The sequence below is a fragment of the Canis lupus genome, chromosome 28, assembly GCF_011100685.1.
Source record: "Canis lupus familiaris isolate Mischka breed German Shepherd chromosome 28, alternate assembly UU_Cfam_GSD_1.0, whole genome shotgun sequence".
Lineage (NCBI taxonomy): Eukaryota > Metazoa > Chordata > Mammalia > Carnivora > Canidae > Canis > Canis lupus.
The window spans coordinates 1,882,202-1,908,856 of NC_049249.1; the positions used below are offsets into that span (position 1 = coordinate 1,882,202).

Below are 26,655 nucleotides of genomic sequence, written 5' to 3' on the forward strand. Positions count from 1 at the left end.
TTATTATCACCCCTCTAACAGAGTAAATTTCTGTATAAGAAAATCAATGCCACAGCAACATTTAAAAGTAACGGTTTCCATAGCTATTTGAACCAAATGATTAAGGTTGGAATTACAGGACACTAATGTATTAGCTTTATTTCATTATTGGAATAAAGAATTCTACTGAATGGATTTTCGCTTTTGGCTATCTATATTTTCCATCCTCCTTGTCCTCTACATACATAAATACAACACATACAGTGTTTCACAAACACAAAATAACATCACTAACTTCATCAATGACCCACTCCATGGAAGGCTCAATTAAGACGGATTAGTAAGTTTATAAAGCAAGATGCCTAGTTCCAACTGGAGCAATTAGCCCTATGGAATATGAGCTATTTAAAATAAATCATGAATCTGATACTCTCAAGATATGCTCTAATCCAAAAGTGTATCTTAACCAAACTAGGAGGGAAAGCCCACATATTTCATATGAGTCTAAAATTTAATATTTTAGTGACTATGATTAGCTAGCTCTCTTTTGGCTCCTACAGTTCTCATGAATTAAATTTAGTCAAAAGCTGTAAAGTAATGCAGACTTTATTGTTTCTAGAGACTTTGAGTCTCTAAGTCCAAAAAGGCTAAATTTCCACCGAACTCCAAAATCAGAGGTTTGAAAGCTAGAGAGATAAAGACATTGGCTGTAGTCTTATGAAGCATTCAAGGTTGCTTTCATTTGATTAGGAATTTGCTACAGGCTCTTTGTGACAAATATAACAAGGACACTTTAAATCTTTTAAGCTTTGAAGAAAGATCCAGAAAACAGATTAGCTATGAAGAATCACATTTAGAATCAGAACCTAATGAGTAATGTGTTTGTATACATTCAGAAACTTATTTCTGCATTATTAAAAAAAAAAAAAGGCTATTGTGGTCGCAATCTTTTTTTTTTTTTTTAAAGATTTTATTTATTTATTCATAGACACACAGAGAGAGAGGCAGAGACATAGGCAGAGGGAGAAGCAGGCTCCATGCAGGGAACCCGAGGTGGGACTCGATGCCGGGTCTCCAGGATCACACCCCAGGCTGCAGGCGGCGCGCCAAACCACTGCGCCACTGGGGCTGCACTGTGGTCGCAATCTTACTGGTTATTAGTTAAGGACATTTGCTCTGATTTGAAATGCTGATTACAACAACTTGTTGCCTTATATCACCATTTCCCAAACTCTTCTAGAAAACACTAATGTTCCATGAAATGTTTATAGAGATGGGAGGTGGGCAATGGGGGGGGGGGGGGGGGGGAGGAGGGAATGTGTAGAGATAAAGAAGAAAAAAATCCTGTAATATTTTTGTTCTAAAATTTTTAACAGAGAAAAACATACTAAACACATGTGACATAGTTACTATTAGATAAGTTGCCCTTAAGAGTATGTCCTGCTCCAGAAAGCCAGGAGTCCACAAGATACCCCTTATACACAAATGTATTGATGTTCAAGTGATACACAAACATGCTGTTATATTTTAGGCTATTTAATGAGAACTGATTTATGCTATGATTTTTGCCTAATAATTTTAACATACTTTAACTTTTTGTCACATAATAAACATATGAATCAAAACTTAACAATTTTTTCCCGCTAACAATTTTTCTTATGTATACATGATATATGTAAGATGAACTTTTTCTATGCTATAATCTATTCAAATACAAGCTTATATTTGTTTTTCTACTGTTATATCAATCATTATAATTTTTAAAGTTCCTAATAATTAAATTTTAAGGTAGTGCTCACACGAGTTCAAAATATTATTTTCATTAAACTCAAGTATAACAGTATATCCTTCAATTTTTGAGGCAATAAATTCTGGTGTACTTATCTTTACATTTTTTAATTACTTATGAAGAACTGTGAAGGAAAAGACAATTAGGCATAATTTGCTCCATTTAGTTTACATCCTTCAAAACTCAGTAAGACCCCCATTTATCTTTTAAAATTAAGTAGCACATAAGCAAAAATGCAAGTTCATTACCGATGGATGTAATTTTACACATCCACATTTATGGGGAAAAAGGCATCCAGCCTTTCTCTGACAAGTCATAGGATACCAGCTGATAGGAAAAAACACATATATTTCAATAACTACAGCAAAAGTAAAAGATGCACAATCTCTGAGATATAATAAATAATTTATTTCATATGCATGACTTGAGGTATATACTTCATGCTGTATTTACTTAAAACCAAAACAAATACAAAAAACTGCGGTATCCAAAGAGGATTACTAGCCTAATCACAGCAACAAAACCTTTCTACTTTAAAATGTTTCTCCAGGGCAGCCCCGGTGGCACAGCGGTTTAGCGCCACCTGCAGCCCAGGGCGTGATCCTGGAGACCCTGGATCGAGTCCCACGTCAGGCTCTCTGCATGGAGCCCGCTTAACCCTCTGCCTGTGTGTCTGCCTCTCTTTCTCTCTGCATCTCTATGAATAAATAAATAAAATCTTTAAAAATAAATAAATAAAATGTTTTTCCATGTTTTATTTGTAAATGTCTTCTTTCTTGTATCCTCTCATTCTCTTTTAGAAGTCACAGATGTAATAATAATAAAAAAACTCTCATTTTGTTATTTATGGCAGCCTTTATAAACCAACAGAAGTGAGAAATTAAAAGGCCTAGTCATTCCTATCTTTTCTATTCCAGACATAAAACTAAACATGGAAATGAAAATAAAATGGTCACTAAAAACTTTAGGTTTCCTTTCAACCAGCTAATCCATTTGCTGAAAAAGCTTGCTACACAAATCAGTTTTAGAATTTAAAATTTTTATACTGAATAAATTAACATTCACATTTATTGTGAAGTACATATTCAACAAATACTACGGTTTAATGAATATTTATAAAGCAAACATCCATTTTTTTTAACTACCACCCAAGTCCAGACCCAGAAGTCAGGATCACAGAAACAGAAGTAATCTCTCTGAACACACCATCCCATCCCCACAGGAGCTTTAATATGTCCTGTGAATTACACAAGTTAACTCACTGATGATGAAAAGAAATAGTGCCATAGGTGTTGCAATATAGAAATATTTAAACCAGCTCTAAAATGCATTAATAGAGGACCTTTTTTAAATATATAAGATGTTTTTGTTAAACTTTCCTATGGAAAAAATCACTAGTAATAACAATCCATTTAGAATATAAATTATTGAAGTGCTTGAATTTAATTTTGTGGAACACTACACAGAAGGGCCATAAAACACAGATTATTTGTTCCTAGCACTTCCAACATCTGGCAACAAGGAAGATCAATATTAGCACTCAAGATGCAAAATATACTAAGTAAAGGCCATTTCAACTCACTAGCATCCAAATATTTAAGTACAAATTACAAAATAACAGATTGACCTCTGTGATCTTCACTAGGCTCTGACAAAAGTAAAAATTTACTTTCATCCAAAGTAAGTCTGTTCACATAGCAGGATTAGCAGGATTCTGGATCTCTTACCTCTTGTACTAGATACTAGTATATAAGTACTATATCATGGCACGACATTAAACAACTGTGGATATTAATACCTCCTGTTCTAAAAGTTCAGTTACAATACTAATACGCATAGAACTAGCCAAAGCAAGGTTTTAAGGAGATAAATTTAAACAGCCCCAAAATAAACTTAACTTTTGCAGTTAAAAATAAAATTGATATGATGTTAAATTTGAACTTCATTTTTTACCTTAGCAAAGCAAGGCATGCAGAGTTCAATGTGACATTTTAGTAAACAATTTCCAAATACTGCAAATAAGCAATATTTAAGAATCCCTTTTAAAGAACCACTCCTACTCTAAAATGTTTTTTTTTTTTTAATTTTTATTTATTTATGATAGTCACACAGAGAGAGAGAGAGAGAGGCAGAGACACAGGCAGAGGGAGAAGCAGGCTCCATGCACCGGTAGCCCGATGTGGGACTCGATCCGGGGTCTCCAGGATCGCGCCCCGGGCCAAAGGCAGGCGCTAAACCGCTGCGCCACCCAGGGATCCCTCCTACTCTAAAATGTGAACACAGATAATGCAAAGCAAATAATTTATCATTTCAAACCTAGCCAAACAATTGTTTCCCTTGCAGTAAAGATCTCCATTTCCTCCTCCAATCCCACTAACACACACATCTTTAACCACTGTGAACCTGGCCAGTGTTATCCTTGTGGGCTGTGAAGTGGTAAAGATTTGTATTAATATCCTTGGAGATTTGATGGACAGAAAAACACACAACTGTATTAAACATCCAAGGACTTCCATTAAATACACTGATGACAATGGAATAACAGTCACAGGGAAGAATATCCTTGAGTCTCTAGATATGCTTTCCACGAACAGATGTCCTTAAATCTCTAACAAATGATTTATCAGTTTGATGGAATATTATATAACCATTAATATTAAAGATGATAAAGCTATGGAACAGTCTTATATCCTAAAACATCTTAAGTACACATTTACACCTAGATATGACTATAAAATACTAAATATAAGTGCAAAGACTTGAAGAAAATAAGAAATGAATATTTGGTACAATATTATGGACTCCTCCAACCATCTGTACGTTTACAAAGTAAATAAAAATCAGAAGGTCAAAAATAGAATGCCTCCTCTCTCTAAAGAACTATAAAACTATCATCAGCACCTTGGTAATCACTTCATATTTATGGTCTATCCTAAACACACCAAAATTTGCTATATATTACCTTTCTGGGCAAGGTCACCTGATAAAGGGGAAACAAGGTCCTGTCTGAGTAGTTTAAGACAGAAAAAAATGACTATTTTACCTCACAGCAAGGTGTCAGAGGTATTTTAACCAATAGCATGTTTTACTGCCATTGTCAAGTGTCAAATTTAACATTACTTTTTACCAAAATCAACAATTGTGTCCGATTTAAACCCAGAAAAATCATAAAATGCAAATAGACCATGTATAAATTACAATTTAAGTGACAAAGATGATACCAGTTTGGTCAACTTTGAATAAAAAATTTTATCTCTGTAAGAGGAAGAGATATAGATTCAAGGATATTCTGATACAGGCATAAGCCTTCTATTACTTACTTTATGCCTGCCATTGAGCAATATATGGGTCAAAAGCTTGATAAGAGAACTCTGAAATTACTGGTCCTACCTCAAAATCCAAAACTGGTTTGGATTCTGTTATATGATTATAAAAATTGCCCTTCACATTTAACTCCTTGCAGAAATTAATAAGCTGACCCTAAAATTCACAAGGAAATGCATAAGATCCAAAATGGCCAAAACAAACCAGAAAAAGAACAAACTTGGAGGACTCACACTTCCCAGGTTAAAAGTTACTTCAAAGTTTAGTAATCAAGACTGTGTGATAGTGGCATAAAGATAAACATATAGATGAATGAAACAGAATTGAGAGGATAGATAAATGTTTATAGACAACAGGTTTTTCAAAGAATGCCAAGAAAAGTCAATAGGGATAGAAGAGTCTTTTCAACAAATTGTTCCAGGACAACCAGATATCCACATACAAAATAATGAAATCAGATCTCTACCTTGTACAATATATGAAAATTAACACAAAATGGGTACTCATTTGCAAAACAATACAAGTGGACCCCTAATTCATACCATATACATAAATTAATTTGAAATGGGTCATGGACCTACATATAAGAGCTAAAACCATAAAATTCTTAGAAGTAAGCAACAGAGTGCATCCTTGTGACCTCAGATTAGCATCTTAGATATGACAAAAATAGAAACAAAAAAATTAGAATTTATCAAAATTAAAAATTTATTTGCTTCAAAGGACCTTCAAGAAAATGAAGAGACAACTATATATAAATTAGGAGAAAATATCTGCAAAAACATATATCTGACAAGGAACTTATGACTTAAAGGACACACAACTCAATTAAAAAAAAACCAATTTTTAAAAAGATTTGAATGACTATTTCTCAAAAGAAGATACACAGATGGCCAATAACCATATGAAAAGATGTTCAACATCATTAGTCATTAGAGAAATGCAAATCAAATCACAATGAGATACTTCTTCACACCAACTAGAATGGCTAAAATCAAAAGGAGACACATTAAAAAAAATAATAATAAAATAAAATTTAAAAAAAGGAGACACATTAACAAGAAGGGTGGGCTGTGGAAAAAAGTGGAATCCTTGTGTAATTCTGGTAAGATGGTAAAATAAGCCAGGCACTTTTTTTTTTTTTTTTTTTTAGCCAGGCACTTTAATAAACAGTTTGACGGTTCCTTAAGATATGAAGTTACCACATAACCAAGCAATTCCTAGGTATACATTCAAGGGAAGTGAAAAAATATGCCTATATAAAAACCTATAAATAAATGTTCACATCAACATTAATGGTAATAGCCAAAAGGTGGAAACAACACAAATATCCATCAACTGATGAACAGATAAACAATATGTGGCATAGTCATACAATGGATTATTATTCAGCAATAAAAAGGTATAAAGTATTGACACATGCTGCAACACAGATGAACCTTACAACATTGTGCTAAGTGAAAGTAGTGCATTTAATATGTATGTGCATATTTCCTTTATCTATTTCTCCTCTATACATTTTACACTCAACCACCCAAATACTATGTCCTCTGTAATATCTGCCCCATGACTGAAAATAAAAATCTTTTCCCCTTCCATGACATACTAGACTCTATCAGACCATTTCTTCCACTCTGCCTAATTATTACAATCATCTATGGACATGTTCAGGGTTCCCTGCTTTCTGATGATAAGACTGTTGATCAATTCTGCATCTTTAATAAAAAGATGGCTTAATATATAAGGGTGTTCAGTGTTCTTTAAGGAATAAACATCATTACAATAAAAAGAACACAGACTTTACATCCATCCGACTCTTGATCTCAGCTCAGGTCTTGATCTCGGGGTTGTGGGTTTAAGCCCCACACTGGGCATGGAGCCTACTTAAAAAAAAAAAAAAAAACACACACACACAAAATTTAAAGTCTAAGAGTCCTTCATGTATTCAATGAATGGTTACTGGTCACCTATTTTGTGCTGGAACTCAACTAAGCTCAAATATAGATCTCCCAACACCTCACTGGTAAATTCATTCAATATCTGTATAATGTTGACCAAGTTACTTAAGCTCTAAATCTACTTCCCTTTCTAAATTGAATGTGCTTTCTACACAAGTGTTTGAGGACTAAATTTAATATTATATTCCTTTTCATACATATCTTCAATAAATGCAATTTCCTTTTTTACTCCTTTCCTCAAAAAAATAGCTGAACACATTGCTTTTGGTCTATGAAAAAATGTAGTAGAGGATATATCCAGGAAAAAAAATGATCTCAAACTTTAAAGCAAGTTAATTTCAAATTCATAACATATTATAAACCTCATGTTTTATTAGTAAAATTACCTAGAGTCTGAAAAGTAATGTTACTTAAATTGCAGGGCTCTCATTCTCACACTACAGTTGCTAGAAAATTACTTTATCCTAACCAAATCTGTTTTTCCAAGAAGCTTAAATATCTTACAGGAACAATTTCTTAGGCAACAAATTTAGCAAACATAGTAAGTCCTTATTCTCTGCAGAAGATACCGTACAGAAGATAATGCTTTACGTGTTAATTACAGTTTCCAAATGAGATGTCCTCTATCTTTGAATTTCCATGCAAATTTTCAATTAATTAATTGATTGATTACTTAATTTATTTATTTATTTTAAGGTTTTATTTATTTATTCTAGAGAAAGAGGGAGAGCATGGAGATAGAACAGAGGGAGAGGGACAAGCAGACTCCACGCTGAGGATGGAGCCCAAAGCAGGTTTTATCTCTGGATCCTGAGACCATGATCTGAGCTGAAACCAAGAACCTGAGACTTAAACAACTGAGCCACCCAGGCGCCTCTCCATGCAAATTTTTTAATTTATCTTGTGGCACTCCCTCTTTGCCTTGCTTTATTCTTCTAAAACTACTATGAATGTGGAATTCTTGCCCATAGAAAATGGTATACTAAATGACTACAATCCCGAGGAAAATGATTTTACAGCATAAACCCAGGGCTATAATTTTGTGCCCACTGACCTAACCATCTGATTTCTGGGAATCACTTAAAGAAACAGTATCAAATTTGGGAAAACACACACACACACACACGTATATGTGTATATATATGTGTGTGTATATGTATACATACATATACATACATAAAGATGTTATTACAGTGTAAATGAGAACAGAGTAAAACTGGATGTGACCTAGATTTTTTTTTAATATATTTTTTAAAGATTTTATTTATTTATTCATGAGAGATACAGAGAGAGAGAGAGAGGCAGAGACACAGGCAGAGGGAAAGCAGGCTCCACGCAGGGAGCCCGACATGGGACCCGATCCCAGGTCTCCAGGATCACACCCCAGGCTGCAGGCAGCACTAAACCGCTGCACCACCAGGGCTGCCCGACCTAGATGTTTCTAGTCATAAAATATCATATAGCTATTAATAATGTTGACGATGGTACAAAAATTTAACAAGGTATTATGAGAGATTAAAGCCAAATCAAAATTAGTTCCTAAAACATAAATATAAGAGGAAATATTTTTTGCAAAGTAGAAGGTAATAATCATGTTAGTGTGACAGATTCATGGGTATTTTTCTTTCAATTTTTATACACATATTATTTTCATAGTTAAAGAAATAAGCATACTTTTACCTTATCCCAGAAATCAACCAAAGCTGTAAAGTCCCATTTCTTAGAATATGCCACATTGTATTTCAGAATAGCATCCTATGGAAAAAGCATAAACAAAACCTCATGATATAATCAAGTAAATTATCTGTGAATAGCCTTTCTCCTTTATGAACTACTTCCAATAAACTTCTTAATCAGCATTAAGCTTCCTCCTGCCATTGGCTACTCCACATCAGTAGCGATGAACAAACAGAATACACACTAATTTATTATTCACTTAAGAAAAATGAGATTAGGAAGGTCAAGCAATAGGAAAAAAAAATCCTAACTCTTAACAGTTGCATTATAAACAGAGGTGATACACTCTCAAAACTGGATCTTGGAGATAAAAAAATTTAAATATCATAATGATTATTGGCTATCAATAGGTTCATACTATACATGCAAATATATAGTGTTTTTGCAGTATTAAAATTTCATGGGAAGAGTAAATTAGGAAAAAATGTCTAAAAGGCTTCCCAGGAGAGATGGAAATAATGAAAAAGAGATTGATAAACACTGCCCTAAGGCATAAAATGGTCTTTTTCCCCTTATTTTCAGCTATTGTTATAAGCTACATATAAAAAGTTGTCTTCCCCCAGCGGTTCACATAAATTACACATTTATGAAGGCAAGAAAAGTCAAAATAGCACGCCATCTACTGGTATAATATTTAACTGACTAGGCAGTACCGTATTCTTGGTTAACAGTGATAAAAACAAAACAGGCCCCAAATGGAGTCACTTATGCTAAGCCGTACTTCACCAGAGACTTGTTTTAATTACAATTTCAGCCTATCTCAAAAATGGAATCTTAAACCAGTCAATGAGGTATCACTTGGTCAGCACTAGTTAGTTCATCAGCCTGATAGAACTCTCCCATCCCCTAAAGGAAAATGACTGCCACAACCAATCTATTTTTTCCTAGTGTAAAAAATAGGAAACATCCTTAGTGTTGCTTCCACTCCCTTCTGCCTATTAAAGTCTTTTGTTTTGTATAGCAGCTTAGAATGCCTTTCCTTCTGCTAGATAAGACCCTGCCTAATTCATAAATTGTTGAATAGAGCCAGTAAGATCTTTAAAATTTACTCAGATGAATTTTATTTAATACCTGAGTGGGGGTATGCATAAGACAATCTATTAGATATGCAGAAAGAACTATTACAGTTGACCCAGGAACAACACAAGGATTGAAAATCTGCGTGTAACTTTTGATTCCCAAAAAACTTACCTACTAATAGCCTCCTACTGACCAGAACCTGATAACATAGTCGATTAACACATATTTTGTATGTTAAATGTATTATATACTGTATTCTTACAATCAAGTAAGCTAGGTAAAAGAAAATATTAATAAGTTATAAAGAAAATACATTTATAGTACTGTATTATCTAAAAAAGTCTGCATAGGAGACTGGCGCAGTTCAAACTGGTGTTGTTCAAGGGTCAATTGTATTTAAATTTTATCTCATCCTTTTAAATTTCTATTTTGGTTATATTTTATGATGTATATGTTATATTACTAAAGCAATAAATATAGAATTCACAAGCAACTATCTATATTTATAATATACATCTTCAATTTATTTTACTCAAGGTGTAAGTTGAAAAAACACTGTTAGATTACTATAAACCTTCCAAATTTCCTCATAATTGAATAAGTTTTTTTTAATTGAATAAGTTTTTAAAAATTAACTCTTGTCTGAAAAATCCTTTGTGCCACATAACAATCACCAAGCACCTAGATTAAAAAGTAAACCAACAATGTATGCTATTTACTTGGATATCCAAGTTCCTTCAAAAATGAAAAGCATCAATCATAAAATAATATGGCAAAAAAAACCCTGTTATTTTTCTCACAGCCACAATATAAAATTTTCCATTAAGAGAGAAATTATTTTAAGGATTTTTTTTTCTAATTACTGGTATGTGATTTCAGAACCTCATATGAAGTATTAAATAGCAACATCAATAGGTAAAAGGACAAACAATGCATACACTGCAACATACTGCTGATACACTCAACAACATTGATGAATCTCAAAAATGTTCATTCTGAGCAAAAGAACCCAGATACACTAACATACATACTAGGTGATTCCATTCATGTAAAATGTAAACTAATCTACAGTTAAAGAAAAACAAGAAAGAAAAAGAAAAAAGCAAGTCAATAGTTGCCTGGGGACAGTGCAGAAAAGAGGAATCAGTCAATTGTAAAGGAGTTAAGAGGAAGCTCTGAAGGTGACAGAAATGTTCTGTACCTTGATTGTAGGGAGGCTTCATGGGTATATGCAAATGTTGAACTTCATTAAATTATATACTTTAAAAGCCTGCGTTTTCTTTTTTTACATGTAAATCATTCCTCAAAGTTGGTAAGGAAGAACATTTTACAGTCTAACCTTTACACTCTAATTCTTTAAGTGGATTTTATAATGAGCATTAATTCCTAACTAACATTCATTCACTTTTACTTTATCTTCAAGTCTGAAAAGTAGCCTACCACAAGGTCTCCTATCATTAGAAAAACTGGATGCTATTCTGTATTCTCAGCTATCAACTTTAATTCATTATTCATAGTAAGCACAATTAGTTAAAGCACAAAGAAGTACATTCTTTGCAAATTACCAGACACATCAATTATAGAAATATTACTGTATAAATGGACTTTAGGGGACACTATTCCTTTTTTAAACTTTTAACATCTCTAATCCCGCTTAACTCAATATCAAATAAAAGCACCAAAAGGATTATTATATTTAGTAAGAGGGACTTAACGTTCCCCCCCATAGTGTTCTTTCAGCCAAAGAAACAATTACCAAAAGCAGAAAGAAGAAAATCTCTGATGGATTATCCTGTTCTGTTGAACCTACCATAAATTAAACAAGAAAAGGAAATTCAGAGTAAAACAATTACCCCTTCTTAGTCACTGGCTCACTAAGGAATTGCTAAAAGGGTGAGTAGACAGGGTAATTTAGAACACTGATTATTCTGTGTTTATGTTTAAGAAAAAATATGAAAAATTTCAATAATCCTGCTTATAAGGCCATAGAACCTTAGACAGTGTTTCTCAAAAGGAGTATAGATAGTATTCTTGGGTGTCCTGCTTCCGTTTTTTTAAGTTTTAATTGTGGTTTTGGATACAAAGGACAAAAGACAACACAGTGTAGGAATGAAGCCTGGTGCTTTAAACAGATAAAAATGGTGAAAATTTTGAGCCACCATAAGATATACTGCAGTACAAGGCTGTCAAATTCTGCAGAACCTGAATCAAAGTGCTCATTATCATATTTATTTGCAAGCTGATGTTCTCCATACAGATTCCATCTTTGCATCCACCAACATCCACCATATGTGATTAATAAGTAGTAAAAATAAAATGAAGAATTTTTTTCTTTATATTCTTTAAAGTTTTTCAGCATACTACCTTGAGGGTCAGATCAGTGATTAAAAAACTTTTATGCAAAAAAGGGATACTGAATGTAAATTGTTTCCACTGTAAAAATGAACACAATTCAAATGATGGTTCATAATGCTTAAAATGGAAAAAAATCAAATTGATATAGCTATAAATATAAAGAGTTTAGTTTTGTTTGTACATATACTACTATACTAAAAATAAGCAAATTCTAGCAGACCCTGAGAATTTCTTCCATTTAAGAGGAGTACATTACAAGATTGAGAAATACTGTCTTTAAAGAATGAAATTTCAAAATACATTATGGCACAACATACTAATGTTTTTCATATAGAGGAAAAAAAGACAAATGGGAGCTGTAGAAATATATAGAGCTTAAGAATAACTTAAGTATAAATAGAAAAAGAGTATAAAACCTGAGACACTAACACAACAACTTAAGTCTCTCAAAGCAAATGAAACTCATTTTCACCCAAATATAGAAAAATCTGTTATTGTTATAAAAGTTCACACGGCTATAATGCCAAAAATAAACATATACTCACCCATATTTTAGATATTAGAAAAACAATCTAATGATTGTTCTTATATTCTTAAGTGAAATATTCTTTAAAAAAATCAAAAAATAAATTGCCAAAATGTAAGATTAATAAATAATTAGACTGCTAGAAGCTATATTAACAGCAATACAAAACAGCATGTTTAATGTATATTTTAATCATTAGGAAACTCTGTTCCCTTTGGGCAAATATTGCTAGTCATAATTCTTTCCTCATTTACTTTTAAAGACATTTCAGAAACATGATAATTCTAAAAAATAAAGGAGAAGCTTGCTCTGAAGGAAATTGGATGGGGAAATAAAGAAACAAAGGTTTTATTCCAGGTTCTCCAAATTATTCTGTGTGGCTCCAGGCAAGTCATTTACAACTCTCAATTCTTCTACTCTTTTGCTAGTGATGGAGTGGAAACCAGGAATGTCTCTTAAGAAAGTTCCTCAGGAAGCAAGCACTTTGCATGCAAATAATGCTGTTAACCTGTGTTAAAGATCAAAAAATGTCTTTAGGGAGACACAAGGCCCCCATCTAAGAACTACAAACCAGAAGCAACAATAGCAAAATCAACTACCTTCAGGTTTTGAGGTCGTGTAAATTTGTTGAGAAGTGCAGTCTGAATGAGCTCCCACCGGCTCCCTGCAGTTCGCTCACCATTCTTTAAGGGAAAGGAAAAACAAATGAAATTATGCTAAGCTTTTTTGGATCACAGAATCAGAAGTCAAACAAGCACATACTAAATTTTCAGAGACTAAAAGAACATCTATTTTATGCTTACCTCATCTTCCACAGGGTACAAGTTTTGTTCTGAACAAGGCATCTTAACATGCTTGTTGTCCCACAAATCTTTGAAATGTGTTGGAAAAGGTTTAGGAACTTCTCCTGCTCGCAAAAGGTCTACCTGAAAGAGAGGGAAACAAGGAAACTGTAAGTGCATAAACCCTAAGCATACCTTCTACAAAATAATACAAAGAAAGCAGCCAAAACAAATGGTATTAAAATGCAGACCAGCTCTTCCATAAGAAATCTCAGAAGTTTTCTCCAGCTGTTCCTGCTCCTTATCTCCAGTTGATCAGTTTCCCAGTAATCATGTTTGCTCATTCCACCTTCATCATCATCACATCTAGGTCCACCTTACTGCTTGCCTTCTATTCCTCCCATAACTCCCGCGGTCCCCAGACACAATCATCCTCCATAAAGCCCTTATCCCTACTTGGGAACAATCTTAATCTTTCTAATGTATTCCCAGGCTCCTAATCCAATAATGGCTCCCCTCTGCCTATAGTCATCCCAAATGATGTTCCCAGTTTTTAACATCCTCTCTTACCCAAACACTATCTGGTTAAACATCTATTCTGACCTTCAACACTTGGCTTAATTTTCATTTCCTCTAAGAAGTCTTCAAAAACTTTAGGGTAGTTTATTCCCTCGTTTTATTAAATCATTATCACATCAGAGCTCACCTGCTTTTCCTTCTCCCACTAGACTCTAAATTTCTTGAGAATAAAACCCATATTAATTGTGGATTTTCAATATTTATGACAGAGCCTGGCTTATATTTTTGAATGTTTATATGTACTTATACATAAATAAAAATATATACATATACTGCTTACAATAGACATTAAATAAATGAGGAAGAGGATATTTAAAACATGGAAGTTTTACCTTTTGCCTATTCTGGACATTTTCTAGAAATGGAATCATACAACATATCAAACTCAACACCCAAAAAACAATCCAGTACAGAAATGGACAGAAGACCTGATCAGACATTTCTCCAAAGAAGACCTACACAGAGCCAATAAGCACATGAAAAAATGCTCCATATCACTTCTCATCAGGGAAATACAAATCAAAACAACAATGAAATATCCCTCTACACCAGTAAGAATGGCTACAATTAACAAGACAGGAAACAAAAAATGCTGGCAAGGATGTAGAGAAAGGGGAACCCCCTTGTACTGTTGGTGGGAATGCAAGCTGGTGCAGCCTCTCTGGAAAACAGTGTGGAGGTTCCTCAAGAAGTTAAAAATAGAGCTACCCTATGACCCAGCAATTGAACTGTTGGGTATTTACCCCAAAGATACAGAAGTAGTGAAATGGCAGGACACCTGTACCCCAATGTTCATAGCACAATGTCCACAATAGCCAAACTGTGGAAGGAGCCAAGATGTCCTTCAACAGATGAATGGATTAAGAAGATGTGGTCTAACATATACAATGGAATATTACTCAGCCATCAGAAAGGATGAATACCTACCATTTACAACGACGTGGATGGAACTAAGGGGTATTATGCTGAGTGAAATAAGTCAATTGGAGAAAGACAATTATCCTTTGGTTTTACTCATGTGTGAAATATAAGAAATAGTGAAAGGGACTATAGGGAAGGGGGAGAGGAGCTGGGTGGGGAAAAATTAGAGAAGAAGACAAACCATAAGAGACTCCTGACTCTGGAAAACAAAGGGTTGCAGACGAGGAGTTGGGAAGGGGGATGGGTGACGGGCATTAAGGAGAGCATGAGATGTGATGAGCATAGGGTGTTATACTGTATGTTGGCAAACTGAATATAAATAAACAAATAGGGATCCCTGGGTGGCGCAGCGGTTTAGCGCCTGCATTTGGCCCAGGGCGCGATCCTGGAGACCCGGGATCGGATCCCACGTCGGGCTCCCAGTGCATGGAGCCTGCTTCTCTCTCTGCCTGTTTCTCTGTCTCTCTCTATCTCTCTGTGTGACTATCATAAATAAATAAGAAAAAAAAAATTAAAAAAAATAATAAAATAAATAAATAAATAAATAAATAAAATGAGGTCTTTAGGTGGGTTCTAATCCAGTATGACTGGTGTGCATGTAAGAAGAGAAAATGTGGACATAGGTATCTGCACGATTTAAAGTTTCAAAAAAAGAAAAAAAAAGTTTTCTCTCTATGCTCATGAGTGAAAAAAATTTTTTAAACAAATTAATTGGGCAGCCCGGGTGGCTCAGCGGTATAATTTTACTTATTCTAACATCAATAAATGACAATGAGATTATAAATACAAAATCTGAAACTGGGAATTAAGAATGACAGCTAAAGCTTATACAACCTCCTACTTAATCTACATTTATAGCTCTTACACAGTATTAAGAAAATCCTACTCCGACACCTAAATACTTGCAAATGATGATGTTTTTTGTTTTTATTAGTTTCAGAGGTAGAAGTTAGTGATTCATCAATTGCATATAACACCCAGTGCTCATTACATCAAGTGCCTTCCTTAATGGCCATCCCCAATTATCCCTTCCCCCAACCCACCTCCCCTCCAGTAATCTTCAGTTTATTTCCTAGAGTCTAGTGTCTCTTATGATTTGAGCCTCTCGCGATTTTCATCTTATTTTTCCTTCCCTTCCCTTTTGTTCCTCTGTTTTGTTTCTTAAATTTCACATGAGTGAAATCGTATGGTATTTGTCCTTCTCTGACTTATTTTGCTTATCATAATACCCTCTAGTTCCATCCATGTGGTTGTAAATGGCAAGATTTTGCTCTTTTTGGTGATTGAGTAATATTCTTCTGTGTGTTTTCGTGTGTGTGTGTGTGTGTAGCACATCTTCTTTATCCATTAACTGTTGATGGACAATAATGTTTTTAAACTGTTATTTTGAAGTTTAAGTATATTCTTCAGTGTTTTTAAACAGCAGTGGTGAGAGAACCTTAGTGCTATGGTCTGCACTAAAATGAGTTCTCTTGGTAAAATCTGCTGGTTAAAATATATTAAGCATTTTCATATTTGTGTTAGTTCTTTTATTACAGGCTTTTCACAGTTAAAAATATACTTTAGAAAAGCAAGAGGAGTCAAATTTCCTAAGAACCCCTGAACTACTTCCACATAGCACAAATTGATCATTACTGTGTCCTTTTTTTCATCTCTTATCTGAGCTCTTACATTACTTTTCTCTGTTGTCAGTGGATCCTCACTTCCACAAGGCTGTCTGATTAATCCTGCTACAGCATAACCATTGTGTAGACAGACATTTTAACAATTTCCAATACCTATAGACTTAAGTCCAATTCCAAACACCTGAAGTCCTCTATGATATAGATCCAATTTACTTGTCAAGTCTTGTCTTCCACCATTCCCCATCCAAATTCTAAGCAAACTATTTTCCATAGTAACTCCCCCTTAGAGTTAGCTCATCTTTTTTTCTTTTTAAGATTTATTTATTTATTTGAGAGATAAAGAGCAAGTAAGCATGGGGGTGGGAGAGCAGAGGGAGAGAGAGGAAGAGAGAGAATCTCAAACATATTCCCTCCTGAGCACAGAGCCCAATTGAGGGCTCAATCTCACAACTCTGAGATCATGATCTGAGCCAAAATCAAGAGTTGGACAGTTAAGTGACTGAGCCATCCAGGCACCCCTGTGCTCATCTTTTAGAGCTCAGCTCAAACCCCACCCTGTTCCATGTTGCTTCTACCTCTAACTATGATAAAGAATTCTATAATTAGGGTAGCCCGGGTGGCTCAGTGGTTTAGCGCTGTCTTCAGCCCAGGCATGATCCTGGAGACCTGGGATCGAGTCCCACGTCGGGCTCCTCAGCGTGGAGCCAGCTTCTCCCTCTACCTGTGTCTCTGCCCCTCTCTCTCTCTCTCTCTGTCTCTGTGTCTCTCATGAATAAATAAATAAAATCTTTAAAAAATAAACAGAATTCTATAGTTAAAAAAATAATCACATCTAGACTAAGTTGTACAATAAAAGATTTTAAGTAATTCCTGTGAAATCTAATACAGAGACTAAAAAATGAGATGACTATTTAAAACTACTACCCAATGAAGGAAAGAAATCTAAAATTGGATTATGAGGGGTGCCTGGCTGGGTCAGTTGGTGGAACATGGGACTCTTGATCTCAGGGTCATGAGTTCAAGCTCCATGTTGGGTATAGAGATTATCTTTAAAAAAATCTTTAAAACTGGATTATGGTGGGGTACTGGGTGGCTCAGTCAGTTAAGCATCTGCCTTTGGCTCAAGTCATGATTCCACAGTCCTGGGATCGAACTCCGCATCAGACTGCCTGCTCAATGGGGAGCTGGTTTCTCCTTCTCTCTCTGCCTATGTCTCTGCCTGTCTCTCTGTGTCTCTCATGAAAAAATAAATAAAATCTTAAATAAAAAAATAAAAAAGAATTTTAAAAAAATTGGATATGGTGATAGTTGCCTAACTCAGTAAATTAATTAAATATCACTGAATTAAGTGAGCACTTAAAATGGGTAAACTTTATACACTTCAATAAAGTTGTTTCTGCAAAAAAGAAGCTACAGAAAGTATAAAATGATTACCAGGGGCTATTAAGAAATGGAGAGTTATAGTTTCTGTGTGAGATGATGAAAATTTTCTGGAAATGAACAGTGGTAATAATTGTACAATATTGTGACCGTACTTACTGCAATTGAAATGTATGCTGAAAAATGATCATACAATAGCAAACTTTATATTTTGTATATTTAACCACAATTTTTAAAAATGAGGTTTAGAGATGTTAAGCTTGAGACACCTTTGGGACAGTAATGGTGATGTCTAAAGAATCTGAAAAGCTCAGAAAAGAGGGCAAAATTGGAGAACAATTTCAGGATATCGAACTATACACAACTTTGAACTTTAGGGACTAATCACTACCTAATACGTAGTGCATACTCAACAAACACTATTACTTGACTATAAAACAAACAAAAAAAAAAACTAGTAAGTTTTTAGAAAAATGCTAAAAAAGTCAATTTCCTTATCAGCTGACAACGATTCATCTTATGGATATATTAAGTGCTATATTAAGTAAGCTATCATTATTTTTCTCCAACCTATAGACTTCTTAGTACTTTATATATCAGAAAAGAGAAGGAGTTTCTATATCTTGGTGTGTTTTTCATGTTAATAAGTATCATAATAAATCAAGACATAAGAGTCCTCTCTCTTTATAGGTAAGAAGTAATAACTACCCGAATAGTTACTGTGTGATTGGCAGATGGTCTCAGGAGAGGGAGCCGAATCCCACACCTAGGCATTCTTCTCATCTCCTCAATAGGAGTTCCAAGCCATTTCTTATCTGGAGAAAGGTGAGGTGGAATGTATTTAAGTATCTTCCTTTCTGTCCTTTGATGCTTGAATTCACATTGTTCTTTTCTAAGATTAAAACAAATGTTTAAGTCACAAATCACTTACTACTTAAGTTTCATTAGATATACAAGTACAAAACTTACCCAGAATATTATTGTTTAAAATGTGCTAAGGGACATTTTACCTGGGTGGCTCAGTCTGTTAAGCATCTGGTTTCGGCTCAGGTCATGATCCTGGGATCAAGCCCCGTTTTGGGCTCCCTACTCAGTGGGGAGTCTGCTTCTCCTCTCCCTCTGCCCCTCACCCCACTCTAGTGTGTGTGCACGCTCTCTCTCACTCTCAAGTAAACAAATAAAATCTTTAAAAAAAAAAAAAAAAATGTACCAGGCTTCTCTTTCTCCTTGGTGTTTATAATCAAAAGAAAAATTTATAAAATTTATGGTAAAGCTAAAAAGCTTACTTTCAAGTCTGTGGAAGGAATTTCTAAACACAGATATCACCTTCCAAAAAACAGGCCATGTAAAAATATGAGCAGTGCCAAGTTAAGTCATGATTCATAGTATCAGCTACTTCCCAGGTTTCTAGACAATAATTTTTGACAAAGTGAACTTGTTATGGCACACATGATAGAAATTATGGAGAGTAAGCTTTAAGATTCCACATGGGATAACTGCAAAAATGTAAGCTTTATAATCAGACAGACTGGGGTTTAAATCCCAGCATTACCACCCACAAGTTATATTTTCAGTGAATTCTTACTTAAACTTCAGTTTTCTCATTTTTAAAGTGAGTACAGTAACGCCTGCCTGTGCATCAGAGCATTAGAGAAAATGCAGTATACAAAGGCCTAGAAAAATGGATAAACAGAAGCCACTGTCAACCTAGTATTTTTATATTCTGATAATCCCCGCAAACTTCAGAAGGAAGATCATAAAACTAAAAAAAAAAGCCAATTAACAATATTTATTCAATCCTTGTTTTCTGTTTCTGGTCTTTTTGAACCTAGGTTTAAATTCACCATAAACAGTTAACAGGCAATACAACTATTTCTTTGCTTCAGTATAAACCGTAACTTTGTTAAACTCTCTTACAAAATTATGAAAGATACATCACACTATTGGAGATATTCTTGTTGAAAAACATTACCTTTTGTCCTCTGCTTTGGGCATTCTCATGAAATGATCTGTGATTTTAGAATCCTTTTTCCCATGTTGCTTGGAATTCCTGCATTCTACATTCAGGCTAGAAGTACTTCCAGATGGTTTGGCATTTAAATCATTCATTCCACTGTGAGTCTCTCCTCCTTCAAATTGAAAATGTAATCGAATTTCACCTCCTTTAGAAGACCGTCTCCTCAACTCAGTGTCGGCTTCTCTTGCTTGGAACCTTGAAGGTTTACTTGCTGTTTGAGAGGAATTGCTATCTTCTTGCTCATCAAAACCTGGGCTTGTCTCTTCATCTGCTTCTGAGTCCTGACAACTATTTTTGGAATTATCTACATCCATTGGTGATTCAGGTTCACTTTCTTTCTCAAATGGAGAAGAATTCCCTAAAGTACTTTCTTGTCTACTCAATTTGTTGGCATTTTTCAGTTCAGTAGCAACATCCTCAGAGCCGATGTCTGACAAGGGACTCTCTGGCACCACATCTATCTCTTCCTGCTGACAACCTGCACAGTCCTCTACTGGATGGCAAGACTTGCTGCACTTCTGGTGGCTTCTGGTTTCTCTGGCCTGTTCACCTTCTGTGGTCTGCTTTGCATTTTTAAAATTTACAGGTGTCAAAAATTTTTGGTTATCTCTACTTTCCTCACTATCTGTATCACTGTGATCATCATTTTGGGGTGACTGAGCAACGTTAGCATTACTGAACCGCTCTGGTACCAGAGTTACTGTCGAAGGTTCACTTTCTAAAAGCAGCTCTGTATGTTTCCCTTCATTTTGCCACTTACACATAGCTGCAGTCTGATGCTGGCTCAAATATTGTGTACTTTTTTCAACAGGTGATTTATCAAGACTTAGCTGAGAAACATTTTCTAATTTTTCCACACTATGTTGATAAAAGTTATCTTTTTGTACAGAACTCATCATGGATTCTACTCTTGTATTGTTGTTTTCTTTACTATGTAAACTACAACAGAATAGAAAGAACTAATGAGACAACAGAATTTATGATACAATAGAAAGAACTTATGGTATAAAAAATATCACTTATTCAACCCCTTTCCCACAGTGTTAGAGCAATAATTAAACTACTTGCAATTACCTAAACACAGTCTTTCATGACTCCATGACTTTGCACATATGCCTATTATCCCCGTTCCCCAACTCTATGCCTGGGAAACACCTGCCCTTCCTTTAAATGTTAAACTTCACTCACCTCCTGGCAGGCCTTCCTGCAATGGTAAAGCTAATTCTTTGTTCTATATGCTAACCACCACTGTTCTCTGTTTATACCTTTATTGTCCTATTTATCACACTATGTAATAATCATGTGTTTTTGCATCTGCCATCAGTATACTATAAGCATCTTAGAGACTCTGTAAGTCTCTTTCATATCTGTAGGTCAAGTATATAGAACAGACTCTAGCATTTGAGAGACTAAAAAATTATTATTTATAAACTGAAAGAATAAATAAATAAAAATGAGAAAGCAAGGAGAAAAAGTAGCATGAAGCAAGATAAAACATTCATATATCATGTTACTCATTTTTCTATATAGGCATGTATACCTCTATACCTTTCTGATTCAGTTGTCTTGATTCCTTTAATGTCCATCCAACTGGTAATAGTCTTTTGTTTGAAAACTGTAAAAAAAAAAAAAAAAAAAAGACACATACCAAAACAATTATGTTTATGCATACCTGCCTTCAAAGAAAAAAATACCTATAGCAGCATTTATACATGTAAGGCATTGTGCTAGGTTCTGTGAATTAAAGAGATTAATCAATCATTCCTTCCACACTCAAGCATTAAGAGATTAAACAGAAATACAAATATAAATGCATTTGGCACACAATGGAAAGTGACAGGCCCCTGAAAGAGCTGGTACGACCAATGGATACAGGCTCTGAAATCAAATCACCTAGTTTCTAATCCTAGTTCTCCCAATGGATTCCTATGGGTCTTTGTGAGGGCTCATTTTTCTGTTTCTCAGATTCCTTATTTGTAAACCTGCAAGTTAACAGTATCTATCCTGGGGTTATTATGAGGTGTTTAAGGCCCAATTTGGTATATACTAAGTAAATGTTGATTCATAACTATGTTTAGTATTAAAAAGGATCCTGATAAGGAATTAGGTATTTCCAAGAAAATACTATTTTAGGGAATTGGAGTAAGTGGGACAATCTTATAAACAGACTGAACTGTTCCTTGAAAATAAACATGTAGTCACATAAAGGGAAAATTGTAAGGCACCAATGGCAGGGAAATATAAAGAACTTAAAAAGAAAGCAATAGGGGACGCCTAGGTGGCTCAGTGGTTGAGCAACTGCCTTCGGCTCAGGTTGTGATCCCAGAGTCCTAGGATTGAGTCCCACACTGGACTCCCCACAGGGAGCCTGCTTCTCCCTCTGTCTATGTCTCTGCCTCTCTGTCTGTGCCTCTCATTAATAAATAAATAAAATCTTAAAAAAAAAAAAAAAGCAACCGAAAATATGATTGAAAAGTCAGCTAGGACCATATCACAGAGGTTCTTGAATAACCCACAAAAAGAGGTACAAAAAAAGTTTCAGGTCACACTCAGAGCTGTATCCCAGAACTCAAATCTAGGAGGGTCCCAGTCATACATGATACATACCCTGGAGGGCAAATCTGAAGGGGCAAGAAGGAAGATTCTAATGGTAGAAACTAGAAAGGAAGTTACTGGTCTAGGTCAGTGGTTTCCAAACCAGCTGAATCATTAGGGGCCTGGTAATTAATGGATCCTAGGGCCAGGCCCCAGACCCACTGAATCAATGTATGTGTGATGATGGGAGTCACTAGGGAAGCTGGAATCTGTATTTTTTCAAAAAGTTATTTTGATGATCATCAACCAGGTTGGAGAACTAATGGCCAAGGACCAAAACTAGTCATTGTAAGAACAGAAAATAAAAGTTGAGAAATGAGTCATTACAGACTTTACAATGATAGAAGTTAAGGGTGACACTAGGCTTTAAGTCTGAGACTTGAAAGATGGTCACAGCATTAACTAAAAATGTAGACTATATATAAGACAACTGGATTTAGGGGAAAATATGATTAGATCAATTGTGAACATACCAAATTTGAGAAGCCAAAGAGATAATTCTATCTATCTATCTAATTAGGTAGATAATTTGTATCTAAAATGACCAGCAGACAATAGCAAAAGTAGAATTGATGGCTCAGTAAAGATGCAATATAAATAAATGCAATCCACAATTTACAAAATCATTAAAAACAAGCATGCTTTTAACTGTACTGCCTATGGATTAAATGTATATAATATCTTAGTATAAAAATATAAAATTTTAAAGATTCTCTACTATTCTCCAAGCTGCAATGTAAAAACCTATGCACCTTAAGTCACAGACTTACTCTACTCTTATTTATGTCTCCTCAAACACCATAACATGAGCAAAACAGATGCTGTTCCAAATACACGAAAATCAACAGCTTTATCACTCTATTTGAGCACCATATAATTCCTTACATTCCTTACATAAAATGCAAAGAATTGCATTTTAAAAAACATTCCAACTAGTAAAAATTTTTGATCAGTATTTTCAAAATAGTTTCTATCACAAAAAAGTAATTATATTTGATATTTCTTGTTAAATACCACTATTTCAGTGACTTAATTAAGTTAATAGAAAATCAGGCTTGAGAAAAAATTAGCTTCAATCAGAAGAGGGTGAACCACTTAATTTCAAGGCTTTTCAGTAGTTCTTTCTCTAATTTCATTACCTCAAACACAAGAGAAAATCCTCAAATTACAAACCAGCAAGGAACCAAAAATTCACTTTTTGAGTCAGTGTGGAGTTCAAAACACCTTTCTCCATAAATATAAGGATTAGTGGTATCCAATCCAATAATGCACATGAAGCATAGCACTACAAAGGCAAGTGTACAGAATCGAAAGACTGCATACAACATTATTTCATAAGAAATTATGTAGCATTCTCCTGCAGTTCTGACACTGAGAATGTGTTCTCTCGCCAGCTTCAAGTTCCCTACTATAATTCCCGAAGCCTCTGAAAAGGATAAAGAAGGAGGAACCAGAAATAAGGAACTGGTATTTCCTGATAACAAGACATTCTTCTGAGAGTCCTATTTTTCTTTTCAATACCACTATTTCTGGCTTTCAAAGGTTTCTTTTGCAACACGCCACAAGACTGCTTAGAACTTTACCCCCTTATTCCCGAAATGAACATAAAACTATGCTTCCCATGTTACCTGGTAACTTCTTTCTTTTTTACTAGAAATAATCACAGCAAACAAAAAGAAGAGCAATAAGAGGTGATAAAAATGATACAAGATCTGGAGTCAAACCAGATCTTGGACCAAAATCTTCACTCGGTCGCTTACTAGTATTTTTATTCTTTGAGCTTCTATTTCCTCACATATAAAATAGGTTTAACAATAAATATCTCCTGCAAGACTTATGTAGATCAATGAGAAAAAATAGCAGTGTTCAGTTTCACAAAGCAGAAACTCAACAAATGTATCCTCTCCAACACTTCCATCCAATCTCTTTTTCACTGAGATTAGTTCTCCAATTTTATTTTAATTTCACATCATTTACATGTAATCTCATTAGTAATATCACTCAGTAACCAGTGCATCTCAATGTTCAATGAGCAAATCAATTAGGGCTATTGATACACGCAAATGACACAAAAAGCTTTGAAATTCACCTGCATTACAAAGGAAAACCTAAATTTCACAAAAAGTCCCGCCCCTCCCCCCCCCAGCAAGATAAGGTATGGGAAGGGTATGGTGAGATCAAAGAGTGACGGACAGTGGGAGTTTTGAGATGAAGAAAGAGGTCTGAAAATGCTTTTGACAGCTTTGAGGCTGAAGGAAAGATATGGAGGAAGGAGGACAAACTGGATCCCCCACCACCACTGTAATCACCACCACCCATCCTACACTTGGACCATGCCTGGAGCAGGGAGAGAAACTCTAGGTAGTCATAAAAAGCAGAAGAGGAGCTCCCATCAGAATGTGAATAGCACCTTGAATTTTGCCTGTATGCAGATTTGCAGATTTCAACCAATATAAGAAATATACCCAGGAAGGCAAATAACACAAAATTTGAAGATCTTGAATGAATGAATGAATGCCCATTTCCTTTTCTCCCTACTCTAACTATACATGAAAAATTTAAGTAGAAAGTTCCTAATTTTTACCTGAGTAGTACTAATTACAAGAATTCCAATTTTTGGGATCCCTGGGTGGCGCAGCGGTTTGGCGCCTGCCTTTGGCCCAGGTCGCGATCCTGGAGACCCGGGATCGAATCCCACATCGGGCTCCCGGTGCATGGAGCCTGCTTCTCCCTCTGCCTGTGTCTCTGCCTCTCTCTCTCTCTCTCTCTCTGTGACTATCATAAATAAATAAAAATTTAAAAAAAAAAATTAAAAAAAAAAAAAAGAATTCCAATTTTTTAAAAAAATTTTAAAAATTTATTTATTTATGATAGTCAGAGAGAGAGAGAGAGAGAGAGAGAGAGAGGCAGAGACACAGGCAGAGGGAGAAGCAGGCTCCATGCACCGGGAGCCCGATGTGGGATTCGATCCCGGGTCTCCAGGATCGCGACCTGGGCCAAAGGCAGGCGCCAAACCGCTGCGCCACCCAGGGATCCCAAGAATTCCAAATTTGAAACAATAGTTTTTGTTTAGACTTGAACATTCTAATTGCTGTCCTGTGCCCAGTATACAAAAACATTTACACATGTAAAGTACAGCCCAAGTACTCATTTTGTTCCTCTTCTGCAAAAATCTGCAGAAAATAAAAAGATCCAACCATGAGGATTGATTGCTCTCCTCCAATAGAAACTAATTCTTCCACCTTTATATGCAAATAAAGTTAATGGGCCCACAGATTAGCCTCTCGCATAAGTCAGATACAGGACTTGGAGGTCACTCTCAGTTGCCCCTCTCCTCCACTCTCCTTCGCCAAGTTCTCTGAGATCTACGGCCTAAATCTTAAATCCATTCCTTCTTTTCCATCTTCAAAAGAGCACCAACATCAAAAGAACAGGAACATCGCTTTTTAAACAACGGCATTCGTTTCCTGCAACTGGTCTCCTTGTCCAGTCTTGACTTTCTCTAACCTAATGTTAAACAAAGGACTTTCTTAAGTGAGATACAGACAACATAAGAAAGTCTCCTACATTATAGGTATTTCATGAAACATGTTTGTAATAAAAATGGCATATTTACCCAGTTTATAGATTTCTTATTCTGTGTACCAAGTGAAATTTATACGGTGGACTGCAGTCAGAGAAGTCCAAAGGCCACTAAGCCATCTTTTCTAAAATATTAACTGAATGCTATTTCCATTTTTAGAGGCTTTCAGTGGCTCCTCATTAACACAGAATAAAGTCTAAACTCTTTGAAATGGAACTAGTTTGTCCATAAGAAGTTCCGCCCTTCTTCCTGGCCTCATGTCCTGGCGCTCCTGTCAGTCCTGTCATTTTATGCTCCAGTCCTACCACCTTTGCACATGCCATCCCTCTGCATATTTTTTCCTCTCCTTGATCTATACAGCAAATCCTGCTCATCCTTCAATATTTAGTTGAGATCTACTCCCCACTGCCTCTAAGTCCTGACAGAACTAAGTTCACACCATTCACCCAAAGACTGACCTCTGTGCAGCCTCTTACACTGTTGAC

The 26,655-nt window shown here is 35.2% G+C and overlaps 1 protein-coding gene across 5 annotated transcripts in view; it reads right to left on the reverse strand.

Annotated features, from left to right (window-relative positions):
- The window catches only part of PARG (poly(ADP-ribose) glycohydrolase), a 119,121-nt gene that overhangs the window by 90,612 nt on the left and 1,854 nt on the right, over window positions 1-26,655 (reverse strand). For 4 of the 5 annotated variants that reach the window (XM_038578079.1, XM_038578078.1, XM_038578077.1 and 1 more), the window contains exons 2-7: window positions 21,541-21,607; window positions 19,948-20,931; window positions 18,684-18,867; window positions 13,492-13,614; window positions 13,288-13,371; window positions 8,731-8,805 (exon numbers count right to left, since the gene is read on the reverse strand). In XM_038578079.1, the coding sequence (XP_038434007.1) occupies window positions 8,731-8,805; window positions 13,288-13,371; window positions 13,492-13,614; window positions 18,684-18,867; window positions 19,948-20,931; window positions 21,541-21,578 (1,488 nt within the window). In that variant the 5' untranslated portion in view covers window positions 21,579-21,607. Of the gene's footprint in view, window positions 1-8,730; window positions 8,806-13,287; window positions 13,372-13,491; window positions 13,615-18,683; window positions 18,868-19,947; window positions 20,932-21,532; window positions 21,608-26,655 lie in introns of those variants that run through there. The other variant, XM_038578081.1, reaches the window with a different exon arrangement.